This window comes from Xenopus laevis, chromosome 8S (genome assembly GCF_017654675.1).
Source record: "Xenopus laevis strain J_2021 chromosome 8S, Xenopus_laevis_v10.1, whole genome shotgun sequence".
NCBI classification, from domain to species: Eukaryota; Metazoa; Chordata; class Amphibia; order Anura; family Pipidae; genus Xenopus; species Xenopus laevis.
The window spans coordinates 37,147,138-37,160,663 of NC_054386.1; the positions used below are offsets into that span (position 1 = coordinate 37,147,138).

The 13,526-nt window shown below is 41.3% G+C and overlaps 1 protein-coding gene across 9 annotated transcripts in view; it reads left to right on the forward strand.

The window, feature by feature from the left end:
* wnk3.S (WNK lysine deficient protein kinase 3 S homeolog) overlaps positions 1–13,526 on the forward strand; it is a 76,020-nt gene that overhangs the window by 38,103 nt on the left and 24,391 nt on the right. For 8 of the 9 annotated variants that reach the window (XR_005963867.1, XM_041575020.1, XM_041575016.1 and 5 more), the window contains 11 exons: positions 679–4,155; positions 5,355–5,425; positions 5,746–5,887; positions 5,973–6,089; positions 7,798–7,941; positions 8,020–8,074; positions 8,241–8,372; positions 9,391–10,199; positions 10,324–10,558; positions 10,966–11,090; positions 11,179–11,672. Coding sequence is in view for 8 of the 9 variants with exons in the window: in XM_041575020.1 (XP_041430954.1) it covers positions 679–4,155; positions 5,355–5,425; positions 5,746–5,887; positions 5,973–6,089; positions 7,798–7,941; positions 8,020–8,074; positions 8,241–8,372; positions 9,391–10,199; positions 10,324–10,558; positions 10,966–11,090; positions 11,179–11,672 (5,801 nt within the window). In the remaining variant the exon portion in view is untranslated. The remainder of the gene's footprint in view (positions 1–678; positions 4,156–5,354; positions 5,426–5,745; positions 5,888–5,972; positions 6,090–7,797; positions 7,942–8,019; positions 8,075–8,240; positions 8,373–9,390; positions 10,200–10,323; positions 10,559–10,965; positions 11,091–11,178; positions 11,673–13,526) is intronic. The other variant, XM_018232795.2, reaches the window with a different exon arrangement.

Below are 13,526 nucleotides of genomic sequence, written 5' to 3' on the forward strand. Positions count from 1 at the left end.
GCATCCAAAATGCTTAATAAATTTGTTTTCTCAGTATCAGATATACATTTTTGGTAATTTTGAGATACTAATGGTGTAATCCAATGAAACAGCCAAATGTTGCCAGGGACCACTAACCCATAGCAGCCAGTTCAATGCTTGCTGTCAGATACAGTAGCTGTAGTACATGCTGCCTTCTAATTAATTTAAAGTCCACTATATTTTGGTTGTTTTAATTAATATTTCCACCTTAATTATTCTGTGCATATTAAGATTGTGTTTTCATTTCATTTTCCCTCATTATAAGATTCTCGATTTACTTTCAGAGAACATTTACATTTTAGCAGTATGCACCTTATGATCAGAACTGATTGTGACTAATCCTTTTCCTTGTTCTACTTAATGCAGGGGCAGGGCACTTTTGGAACCCCAGCTGTAATAAAACTAGAACAATGTCCATAATATTCCGCTAGTTTCAGATATTCATATGTTTTTATTTATTTTACTGTAACTGAGCAGATTACTCGGATACAAATGTTACCTGCGCAATCCCTTGCTCAGCCTGCCTTGCCATGCCTGCTGTCAGCAGCAATGGAAGGACAGCTTGGCACACAGTTATTAGATTATTCATAGAGTATGTTTGTGTGATACAATTTCTGCCATGTCCACCTAATACACATAATCTTTTAATCTTTGCAGTGCCTGGATGCACAGATGTCGTCATTTGCTGCAAATGGAAATACTCTTCCTCAGAGTAACACATTAAACCCTTTACTGTCCCCTAAAATTGTACCTGGACAAATAGCATCACAGCAGGCAGGAGCTGGTATGCAGCTAGATGCTTGTGGCATGACTGGAATACAAATTGTTACACCTGCTGCAACAGACACCCAAGTTCCTGCTCTTCTTCCTGTCTACCATCCAGCTTTAATGGTTCAGTATAGCAGCAACATTCAAAATGTGCTGCATCCATCTCAGAATGTCCATGGGGCACCAGCTGATCCTCAGCAGACACAACATCCTGGAGCATCTGTGCAGCAACCAAAAATTCCTGCTGCAGATACCTTAAATTATTCAGCAACATTTCAGCCCAATATTCAGATAGCACCTCATATAGAGCAGCTCCAAAGCTCTCAGCTTACTTACCAACCTTCACTGCCTCCACAGCAACTCATAATGCAGCCTGCCTTAATGGAACAACCCCCAAATCAAAAGTATTCTGATGCTGTTAAAGTTGAAGCTGTTCAACAACAACTGCGTATGGAACACCAATCAGAACAGATGGTATTCAATGCACAGACATCATCCCTAGATGGTGAGATGTCATCATTTGAACTGTCTGGCCATTTACAGCAATCCCTCACCTCTAATGTGCATGAGCAGTGTTCATATACCCAACCTCCATTACCCCACCTTGGAGTGCAACAACTTTCTCGAGATGTTGAACAAGCGTCAAAAACAATCCTGAACAATCCTCCGGAGCAGCCACTATACATTCAGATTCCTCCACTGGAAACCTATGGACAGCAGTCTGTTGTTGTATCTGATCAGAAAGTTATTCCATCAGATCAGCCATTATTTAACGAGGTTACTTCTCACTTCACTAATCAGTCAGTGTATACCCAACAGACTATGCAGACTTCAAACCAACATAGTTTTGTGCAACAAGCTATACAAATGTCTGAAGAGTTAAAATATACCCATCCTGCTTTAGCAACTCCTGACCAGATTTTGTACACCGAAAAACATGTATCATCGGCAGAGCAGCCAGTGTTTGTACAGCAGGTTGTCTCAACTGAACAACAAGCATACACACAGCAGGTTATATCTACTGAGCAGAAAAACACCACAAAGCCAGCTATGCCTGCAGAACAGTCATTGTACACCCAACAAGCTGTTTCAGCAGAACAGCCAGTGTATACTCGGCAAGTTATTCAATCAGACCAACCAATATATGCTCAGCAGCCAGTGTATGCACAGCAAGGTATTCCAGCTCAGCACCAAGTGTACACACAACAAGGCAATCTAGCTGAGCCACTAATATACACACAAATGACTATTCAAACTGACCAGCCAGTGTACACACAGCAAGCTGTAATTAAGATGGATCAAACAGGATACCCCCAACGTGCTGAGCAAAAAGTACTTGTGCTTCAAGCAGACCAGGCGGTATATGCACCACAAGAACAGCCAATCCAAGCACAGCAAGCTGTTCATCTGAAAGACCAATCATATTATCCACAGCAAACCGTACCTCATATTCAACAGGCAGCATCTGTTTATCAAACACAATATCCACAGTCTGCTGAGCAGTCGGTATGCTTACAGCAAACTGTATCTGCTGGGCAGCCAGGATATCCACAGCAAGCTTTGTCTGCTGAGCAACCACTATATATCCAGCAAACAGTGTCTGCTGGGCAGCAAGTATATACACATCAGTCTGTATCCACTGAGCAGCCACTATATACACCACACATTATCCACACTGATAAACAGATATATACACAGCAAACTCGACCTGCTGAGCAGAGTGTGTACACTCAGCAAATCTTATCAACTGAGAAACCAATGTACTCGCAGCAGGGTTTATCAGCTGAGTATCCAGTGTATACACATCAAGCAGCAGCACTGACTGAACACCCAATATACATTCAACAAGTCCTTCAGCCTGCAGAACACTCTGCATATGCTTTACAAACTTTACCACCCTTAGACAGACCTGTATACCAACAAGTATCCACTTTGCTCTCGGACCATCATGTGAACATCCAGCCAATTGCACCAGCTCCTACTCAAGTTCTGTACACGCAAGAGGCATTTATACCTACAGAAAAGCAGGCATATAACTTACAAGCTGACAGCACAATTTATATTCAGCCCGTTGCTGGTTCTTCCCAGCAGGTACCTGAACAACCAGTCCCTATCGATCAGTCAGTATATAACCAGCAAGCTTCACATATGTCATATCCTCAGCATGCAGTATCTTTATCTGAGATACAAATGTATGCAAGTAAGACAGTAACTGCAAGTCCTCAGCCTGTGTATGTAGTATCACCAGCAGAACAAGTATATATGCAGCAGACAGGTGATCTTCCTGACCAACAACGGTATGCCAATAAGACTGTCCTTCAGTCTGACACATCGGTTTATAGCTCTCAAACAGTAGTGCCAGCACAACATCCTGTTTACGCACAGCATGCAGTGACAACTTCAGAAAAGTCTGTGCAGTACCCCCAGAATGTGGAACCCGTTCCTCAGCAGACCACTCTGAATGCTTCTAATGGGCTGTGGTGTGTTCAAAATTCACTGCCTCTTTTGGAGCAGAGAGCTTACAGTCTGCATCCTGCACCATCTGGAGTGCCATCAGTTTGTGCTCAGCAGATGGTTCCCCCCGAACAGCAGGTAAACCCAAATTTGCAGTCTAATATTATGCCACCCCAAGAGTTTAGGTCAGAGCAGCTCTCTGAAAATCAGTTGTATGCAAAACAGCACATTGAGTCTCCAAGTCCAGTTTCATTAATGATGCAGTCAGAAGAGCATGGCCAAAGTCACCCACCTCCTTCTTTACAGGCTGCAGACAATCAAAGCTATGCAACATCTGCTAGGAAGCAAGGACAAGTGTTGCTACAGCCTGATTTGAACAAACCTTTTCTGCTCCAACATCAAGCCTTAACTCAATTACCATTAGGTCTGTCTGATGATCATCCATCAGATCAGGATCATGTTTCCTCAGTCCAAAAAACTGCATTGCTTTCACAGGATCCTCTGACCCAGCCATCACAAGGTCCCGTACATAGCTATGAACCTCAACCTTTTGTGCAGCCACAGTATATGCCAGGAATTGCACATCAACAAGCTCAAAGTAATTTGCAGTTTCAACAAATGCAACCTTTGTCAAGTCAAACCCAGTTTACATTCATTGAGCAACCAACATCTGTTACACATATGCAGCAACATCCCCCTGTCCAGGTAGCTGGGCCAGATAATCCTCAAACACATTCAGGATCTATGCCTCTGCAGCTAATTTCACCTGGATATGCTTCGCAGCCTGTTTCACAACAGGTGTGGCCATCTTCAACTCTAATCACTGCAGAATCCATGTTACAGCATCAGGATGTTTACCAAAGTGTGATGATGGCACCACAGACTCCGTACACAGAGCCTGAGTCAAAACAGGTATTGACTTTGTTGAATAGCTTAATTTTGCAGTGCAGTTTCCAAACTATAGTTCTACCCTTGCCTCATATGATTTGTAGAAAACTTCACCTGATACCCGTTAAAAGTGATATTGACACTAAAAATTTTCTTTTCTTTTCAAAATATGAATCTACATTAAAAGCTACATATAGATCACATTGATGTTTTTTTGCTGATAGTTCTGATAGTTCTGCTTTTGTAAGTAATTGTTTGAAGTTCCTAAACCTGACTGTTTTGCCAACCTGACTGTCCCTTTTTAACCTGTCGGTTAAAGTTTCTAATGCTAACGGGCTACTGCTGCACAAATATGGCAGCCCCCTCATAGAGGAATATGGGGGTAAGGAAGGTAATGTAAAATCATCAGGCAAATACTTTTATGGCAAAATTATAAATGGCATTCAAACATAATGTTATGATGGATATAAAAAGGGTTATTTTCTCGTGTCAGTATCTCTTTAACTCTACCACCGTCTAAAGGTGGACATAGATGCACTGTTAATATTGTACAAAACATTTTCGTATGATATTTGGTGGGAGTATGGTTGGAGACTTGTAAAATTTTGATCAGGGACCTTTGAAGGCACCCAAACATTGACCATTATTAGTGCTGAATCGTCACATACATGTAGAATTATATTATTTCTACCTGTATATCTGACAATTCAGCTCTACATGTGTATTAAAACGAACGATCTTTGGAAAGATCGGTTCTAGGAAAGATTGTAATTGTAACGTCTATGGCCACCTTTAGTCTCTATTTGAGGCTGTAGGAAAAGTTGTCTAATAGGATGCCAGTTTTTTTTTTTTTTTTTTAGCAGGATGGTGGTGCACAAACAGGGCTAAGGCTTTCTTGATACAAAATAATAATACACAAGAATGCCACACACAACAAGAATTTTGTGTGTTTGTTGTAGACGCCTATATAGTACAAATTAAGATTGCCCATGAGAATGCTGTCTGAATCTTATCTTAGCAGAGCCCACATGAATAATGCTAGAGTAGTGCTACTTTTAGAAAGGATTTCTTCCATGTTTACATATTGGCATCTAATGTTAGGACTGTGACTATGTTTGCTATAAAAAGAAAAACTAACCTCAACTAAAAGGAAAGAGCTATAAAAAAAAATAGGCCAAGTTGTTTTTTTTGTTTAGTTTTCCTTACTTTCCATTATTTTGCAGAGTTTGCAGTCTGTATGCCAAGCAGGGGCACCTGAGGAGCATGTGTCTCAGAAACAAGATTCTGTTCAAAGGTAGGTCATAATATTTAGTGCAATATGACATTGAAATTATTATTTTTTTACCAATGAGACAGGACAAATTAAACCTAAACAACCCTTCATTACCTGAAGACACCTAAAGCTGGATATACACAATCGGATATGCATGTCTCTAGATGAGTACATTTTTACCTGATTTGGCCATTCGTGTAGTGGGAGATGGTTGTGTATACAGGACATTGTACTTTTATTTTTTTACATGGGAAGCCTGATCTGGGCCTGTAGGACTAATATTTATGATTTTGTTTCTGCCTTATAGCAGAGATTAACTTTCCCCTCCCCCACTTCTACAGCAGTGATCATGACTGTGCCAAAGACAGCCCAGGTGCACACGACAACACAGCTGGAAATGGCAAGCTAGATAAAATTAAACAACGTCGAGCTTCCTGTCCCCAGCCTGAAAAAATAGCCAGATTTATCCTTACTGTTATGCAGGTCTGTGCGCATATATAAATATCTCCTTCTGCCAGTTTATATGTATATTTTTCATAATTCGTTCTACTTGTTTCATTACTCATAGGTGTCAACCTCTGGAGATAACATGGTCGAGTGCCAGCTGGAAACTCATAACAATAAGATGGTGACTTTTAAATTTGATGCAGATGGTGATGCTCCTGAAGATATTGTCCATTATATGGCAAGTTATGAAGAGTGCTGCTGCAATACTTTATGGGAGACAGTCATACATCCTTAAAGAGGGTGTAAAGCAAAATAATAAAATCCCATTTTTACTTTCTTTAATGAAAAAGAAACGTATCTCCAATATACTTTAATTAAAATATGTGTACCGTTTTTATAAGAAACTTTTGACTTTTTATGCAGTGAAATTCCTCCTTTGTTTACTTTCTCAGACGGTCCCTAACTGCTCTGCAGGGAAACCGATCATACTTTCAAACAGCAGGGGGGAGCCCCCCCATTTTACTTCCCAGAACTCAAGCAGCTTTGTTTGCTTCCCTATGAAGCAGCCGGCGACCATGTAGAGATTCGTATCCACAGAACCAGTGTAGTCTGCATATTCTGATTATTAGTCTTGCTGTATCGGCTTCTGGTAGATATTTTTTTTTGTGCTGTTTTGATAATTTATGATGGTCCCTAAGCTTAAAGGGGAAGGAAACCTCGTCGGCGCTAACCCCCCTCCCCCCCTCCCGTGTATTGCCCCCCCTCCCTCCTCCCCCTGGCCTACCCCTCCCGCTGGGCAAATGCCCCTAACTTGTTACTTACCCTTCTGCGCAGGTCCAGTCCAGGGAGTTCACAGCCGACATCTTCTTCCACGCGATCTTCTTCCTCCTTTGACCGGCGCATGCGCAGTAGGATCATTTCGCCGGTACGATCTACTGCGCATGTGCGTGACTTTTGGCGCATGCGCAGTAGATCCGTACCGGCGAAATGCTCCTACTGCGCATGCGCCAAAACGCCGGTCAAAGGAGGAAGAAGATCGTGTGGAAGAAGATGTCGGCTGTGAACTCCCTGGACTGGACCTGCGCAGAAGGGTAAGTAACAAGTTAGGGGCATTTGCCCAGCGGGAGGGGTAGGCCAGGGGGAGGAGGGAGGGGGGGCAATACACGGGAGGGGGGAGGGGGGTTAGCGCCGACGAGGTTTCCTTCCCCTTTAACCTCCCAACTGAAGCCCAGACCACACTTAGCATGTGCGTAGTCTTGCAAAGATGTTTAACAAAGTTACAAGATGATAGCCCCCTGCAGCCAACTTAACATAAATCATTTGTTTTATTAGGCTTCTGGTGCAGTAAGTTCATGATTATGTTTAGTATACAAAATACAGCATTTCTAGCATTATTCTATTTTAGACTTTAGTTCCCCTTTAAACAGAAAAAAACCCAAATTGGATGAGTCCTGTGCTTTACCCTTAGACTTCAAACTACCAGTCTGCCATAATTTCAGTCTAATTAGTTATTATTTACAAGATTAACAACACCCAAAATCAATTGGTGCTGAAAGATGCCAATGTAAACAGTAAAAAAAAACACTCAAAGCTCAGTGTTTTGAACTGGTGCATAATTTTTTAAGCAGTGATGGGTGATGAATGTTAGTGTTAGACCGTGGTGGATTCAGAATATGAAACAAATATGTCCTTCCTGCATAAGTGTGCAGCTAGCACTTGCAACTGACAGATTTGATGGTTTATATATGAAGAAAACAGCAGGCAAATCTATATAATTTGAGGCCCAGATTTAGTTGGTTAGTTGAGCGAGTAACTTGAAAAAAAAATGAACAGCATACCGGTTGCACGAAGAATTCAGGAACTTGCTTAACTGAATGGCTTTGGTTTAGCTAGTTGTGCAACTAGCTGCTAAACTGGTTATTTAAAGCTGACCTTTTTATATGTAGGTGGAAGATAACTTTGTGCTGGAAGTTGAGAAAGAGAAGTTTGTCGAGGAACTTAGGAATATAGTTATACAGGCCCAGGAGATGCTGCACAGCATACCCCCTGAAGAGAGAATGGAGTCTGTACAGCCAGACGCTAACAGCCAGGTAAGGGATGATGGTATACTGCAAACACTCTGTGCTTGTTTTATTATTTGTATTAATGTTCTTCTTTTCATAAACCAGACTGGATCCTACGATCATGTGCAGATGGGTGTGCCAACATACCAACAAACAGGGGGTACGTTTTCTGTGACTTTACTCCCCTAGCAGAAATCTGCTCTTTTACCAACACACAGAACAGAATTGCAGGCAGAAATTGACGCAGCCAAATCCAGGCAATATAGTGTTCATTCCTGCTTAAGTATCAGAAATGTACATTACAGCCAATATTCCACTTATTACAGGTGAATCAGTGCCACAGTCCTCCCCAGTTGGGCGCTGGAGGTTTTTCATCAACCAGACCATAAGGAACCGGGAATCTCAGTCCTCCTCTGTTTCACAGTCTGCCGTGTTCAAGGTTCCTCATCTAGAACCAAGTGAGTTTTTTTTTTCTGTAAATGGGAGTCCAAAACACTTTTTCTATGTGATTAAGCAATGCCATGGGTAGCTGAATAAACTTTTTTTACATATAGTCTTTGTTATTATATTATATTGTTTGTACATCTGTGATTTTAAATAACATTTTTTTCAACTGTAAGGCACTCATGCTGCTGTGAGTTGATTTGCATGGTGGAGTTGTTTGCAGTTATAAAACATGCTAGATTGAGAAAGCAGACTTAACCATTTATATCTGAAACACCATAAAAATAACAAGCATCAATCTGTGAACATGTTCCAGTTTAGCATATCTTGTATTATAGTAATGGTTCCCCATTAGGAAGGGGAATTGGCTTTAAAACCCAAAAATTGATAAAGAACTAGTTATGCACCTCATTATAACTATTTGCTATTGTAGGAAGACATTTCAAATTGGATTGGTGTCACAACCTAAAAAGCAAAGGTACCAACTTTGCTTCCCACTCCAAACCCATAGGTTAAGAATGCCTGGTGTAAATTGTGCTAGGACTCATCAAACCAATCCTTTTTGTATGTGTAGTGAATGACACATAAGAAGCAAATTCAGTTTTATTCATTATTAATAATAACCTTTAAATAGTGCTAGTAGTAGATATACGGATCCGCACACACACTATTATCACCAGTGTGATCAACGTTTCAGGGGGGTTTAACCTCCCTTCAGGAGGTTTGTGCAGATCCATGTATCTACTGCTATTGCTAAGGGACCTGGCCAGGTCAGAGGAGAACCAGCACCACCATTGTAGTGAAAGAGAAACAGCGGGAGAGCAGTAGATTAAACACAATACTTTAAATAGTGCTGACATATTCCAGCATCAGTAACTGTCCCAGAATGGAGTCCTTATCACATTTACACACTGGTTAGTTTTACCTGGAACCATTTAACTTGCCTCTTTTTTTTTTTTGTTTTTTTTCTGATACTTGATACTTCAAAAACAATAGTACTGTCTAATCATATAAATATTTTTTTTATTACAGTAGATAATGAACAAGTGAATCAAAGTCTGGCTAAGGATTCTTCAACAGACAGCTGTTCTGCTCTTAGATCTGAGCATACATTGCAGACTGTTCTCCATCAGCCAACAGATGGCCATGCTTTCCCTGCTGAGCCTGAGCCTTCGGCCCTCCCTGCTTATGCGGCAGTTGGAAGTGAAATGTTATCATCTTCATTGAACTGTGCTGCCTCAACAGCAGGGCAGATTAATTTAGAATCTAGGAACTCTGATGGTAATATACTTGTACTGGCAGAGAGCCAGTCGTCAGATATACCCTTAACTCTTGCTCAGGAAGTCCAAGGAGCAAATGGCATGGTTTACACAACTGAGACTTCTACTGGACACATAATGGCGCAAAGCACTACAGCCTTGTCACTTGGCCTATGTATGTCAGAACCTCTGTATCCAGTAGATACGACTGTGTTGTCTGAAACACCCATCTCAGAGGCTTCCTTAGGACACTCTACATCAGTGCAAGAGTCTGACACTGAAGGACCCCCCAAAATAGACTATGCAGATAATCACATCAAAACATTGGATGAGAAGTTAAGAACTTTGTTATATCAGGACAGCTGTGCCAGCTCTTATGCTGACAGCCTAAAGGAGACACAGAGTACTGAATCTCCCATATCGTCATCTGCTGAGGATACTCTGTCTTGCCCTGTCCCTGAAGCCCTCGATGTGAATTCCACCAGTGTGCAGGCCACTCCAGAGGAAATGGAAGCTAATGACGCTACTGTGTCAAGAGATCCGGAAGCAGTCATCACAGTACCTGGTGAACTAACACCATCTGTAAGTAAACAGTCTCTCTCTCTCTCTCTATTACTGTTATAGTGTGCATATATCCATAACTAGTATTTATATTCACTGTTTTATCTTCTCCTCTCTCCACTTTTTTCTGCCACTACTTTTTCAGGAGAGTTCCGAAGATGCCTGGGTTCCTGGAAGTTCCTCCCATACTTGTCCCAAGCTCCCTATGGGTACTGGAGCCACGCATCTGCAATCAGGAGGTGGATATTTTGGCCTAAGCTTTACTTGTCCTAGTCTCAAAAATCCCATTAGCAAGAAACCGTGGGCTCGCAAATTAAAAAGCTGGGCATGCAGATTGCGGCATTCCAACAGCTTATTCAAGAGGTCAAGAGTCCGCCAAGGTAGTGTTGCTTACAGTTAGGCCCATACCATAGGACACATCCCTTTTGGTTATTTCCGTACGTATATATTTATTTTAGTGAGTTATCTTTATTTAATTTATTCATCCTCAGAAACGTTCCCTTATGTCTTCTGCTCGTCACTATTGTCTTTGTATGTTTCATCTAGCTGTGTGTTCAAGGCAGTTTGTCAGAGCCCTCGGGCTATCATTGCTTCTTGTCTTTTATGTGTCTGTCTGGTTAAAGCCCAAGCATGGCATTGTGTATTTTAGCTAGAGCCCGCACGCACTATTATCTCCTGCCCTTTTCACCTCCCTGTTTGTGGCAGGTTTTCAGGAATGTTTCTATTGTTCTAGCATCTCTTCCCTACTTACTAAATGTAATCACAAGTGGGAGCTTCTGTCTTTTAGTTGAAGAGGAGGGAGTGAGACTGGACATAGATGCCACACAAAGGGTTGTTGAAGCATTTGCTGAATGTGCCTTGTCAGAAGGGTCACCATCTAGAACTGGTGCCTTCAAACGTGGTCGTTTCAAGGTGAATATTAATGTGTACGTTTCGGCATATATAATATTATTAGCAACGCTAGCAGATGAAGACATTACATGTCTCTGTTCCATTTCAGGTTGTTTCTGTTCCACAGCAAGAGCAGCCCCCCGAAAGTGAATCAGCTGGTGCTCCATCACACTGCTATTACCCAGATAATCCACTTTTACAAGAGACTGAATCTGGTAACACAAAAGCAAAAGACACTCCGCAGTCTATCAGCACTGCATGTGAGACTGAAGCTTCATCTCTCACACCTGATAGAGAACTGGATGAAACCTCAGCTAATGGCAGTAGTGCTCAGTCAAGTTCAGCTGTGTGCATAAACGATATCAGGAAGCCGAGCAGCTGTAAAAAACAGCCAAGAAGTGATTCTGAACCTGAATCTGCTACTCCAGGCAGGCCCCTGGATATCAAAGGGAGAGAAAAAGATGTGGGACAGCAGGGGGAGAAAGTGTATAACCGGAAGCAGAACTCCTTCGTCTACTCGCCTTCTTCCCCCATGAGCAGTGATGATGAGTCAGAGTTAGAAGATGAAGATTTGAAAGTGGAACTTCAGAAGCTGCGAGAAAAGTTAGCAATTTATACTGTTTATTTACTGTTTATAGAAAATTGATATTTATTACTTATCGCACTCAGACCCTCTCCTGATTTTTTAGCAAGATCCTTTGTTTCTAGGCACTGTTAACCTAGCAACCAGATGGCTAATTAAAAGTCAAACTGTAGTCCAGCAGATTCAGGATTTTTTTTTGGAACCAATAAAAATTTTGTTGACACTAAAGATTCCAAATATTAGCTTTTGGCCTTATATTGACAGTTATACTCTTATAATGCTAACCCTATTGTTGGCACAGTAGATATTGTGAAATTTAAAATGCCAGTAACACCAAAGTGTTAACTTTATAGCTATTTATATATATATATATATATATATATATATATATATATATATATATATATATATGCATAGAATGGACCAGCACACCGTTTTCTTCAATCAAACGTGTTTATTCAATACACACTGTGCATCCAACGTTTCGGCCCGCATCCGGGCCTTTATCAAGGATAAAGTGACAGTGATAGTGATCATCTTTTTATACCCATAATCCCCCTCGTTAGTCATGTCATGATGACCTCATCAAACTGCTCAATTTACACTCCAATTATACATGTATTAAAATGCCACACAAAAAAACATCTTTTCAAATCATAATGTGCTTGTAGTTACCACCTAACTGTTGTATATTTAATAAGTGCCACCATTTCTCAAAAATAAAATCTTTCATTTCTGATTGCAATGCGTCCTCATTATTTGCAATAAACCTCTTAGTGAGAAAGTGAATATAAAATATTAAGTGTACCTTTACATTACTGCCAGTAGGTGTCACCAAAATGCTGAAAAATGAATATGTGCTTTGATCCACTGAAGTGAATTAAAATTGTTACAAGTTATTTCCTTAACTCCAGAAACGGCAAACACACAGATACAGCACCTGCAAATTAAGATAAGTGTTATCTCGGCCAGTTGAAACATATGTCTATATGAAGGAAACAATTACTATGTATCTTTCCAACAGAAACAAGCCTTTGTTCATTTATTCTGGCCTCTCATTCAAACCTGATCTCTAGGCACTGATAAGAGGGGGAATTTACATACTGCTACGTTAAAAAGCAACCCAATGACTGCTGCCCATTTAATCCCCTTGGCGCTACACAGCCCAATTCATAAATCCAGTATGCCTCCCTTTTTAAGAGCATATTGTCATAGTCCCCACCTCTTGCTCTCTTGGGGATCTGCTCTATGGGCATGCACCTAAATGCTGCTGGACTGTGTCTGGCCTCCGCCCAGTGTTTGGCTACTGGCTGATGTGAAATGTCCTGTTTATTGCCCTTTTCTCTCTTGCTTTTCTCAGGATCCAGTGCTGCTCTAATGCTGGACCTGTGCATCGACATTCTCTCCTTGAATGGTCTGATCGTTTTACCGCAGTAAATGAGCCCACAGGGACACTTTACAATGTAGACCACCATAGCGGTATCGCAGGTCATTCGTTGCCTGATTTTATACCGCTTCCGTCCAGCATTAGAGCAGCACTGGATCCTGAGAAAAGCAAGAGAGAAAAGGGCAATAAACAGGACATTTCACATCAGCCAGTAGCCAAACACTGGGCGGAGGCCAGACACAGTCCAGCAGCATTTAGGTGCATGCCCATAGAGCAGATCCCCAAGAGAGCAAGAGGTGGGGACTATGACAATATGCTCTTAAAAAGGGAGGCATACTGGATTTATGAATTGGGCTGTGTAGCGCCAAGGGGATTAAATGGGCAGCAGTCATTGGGTTGCTTTTTAACGTAGCAGTATGTAAATTCCCCCTCTTATCAGTGCCTAGAGATCAGGTTTGAATGAGAGGCCAGAATAAATGAACAAAGG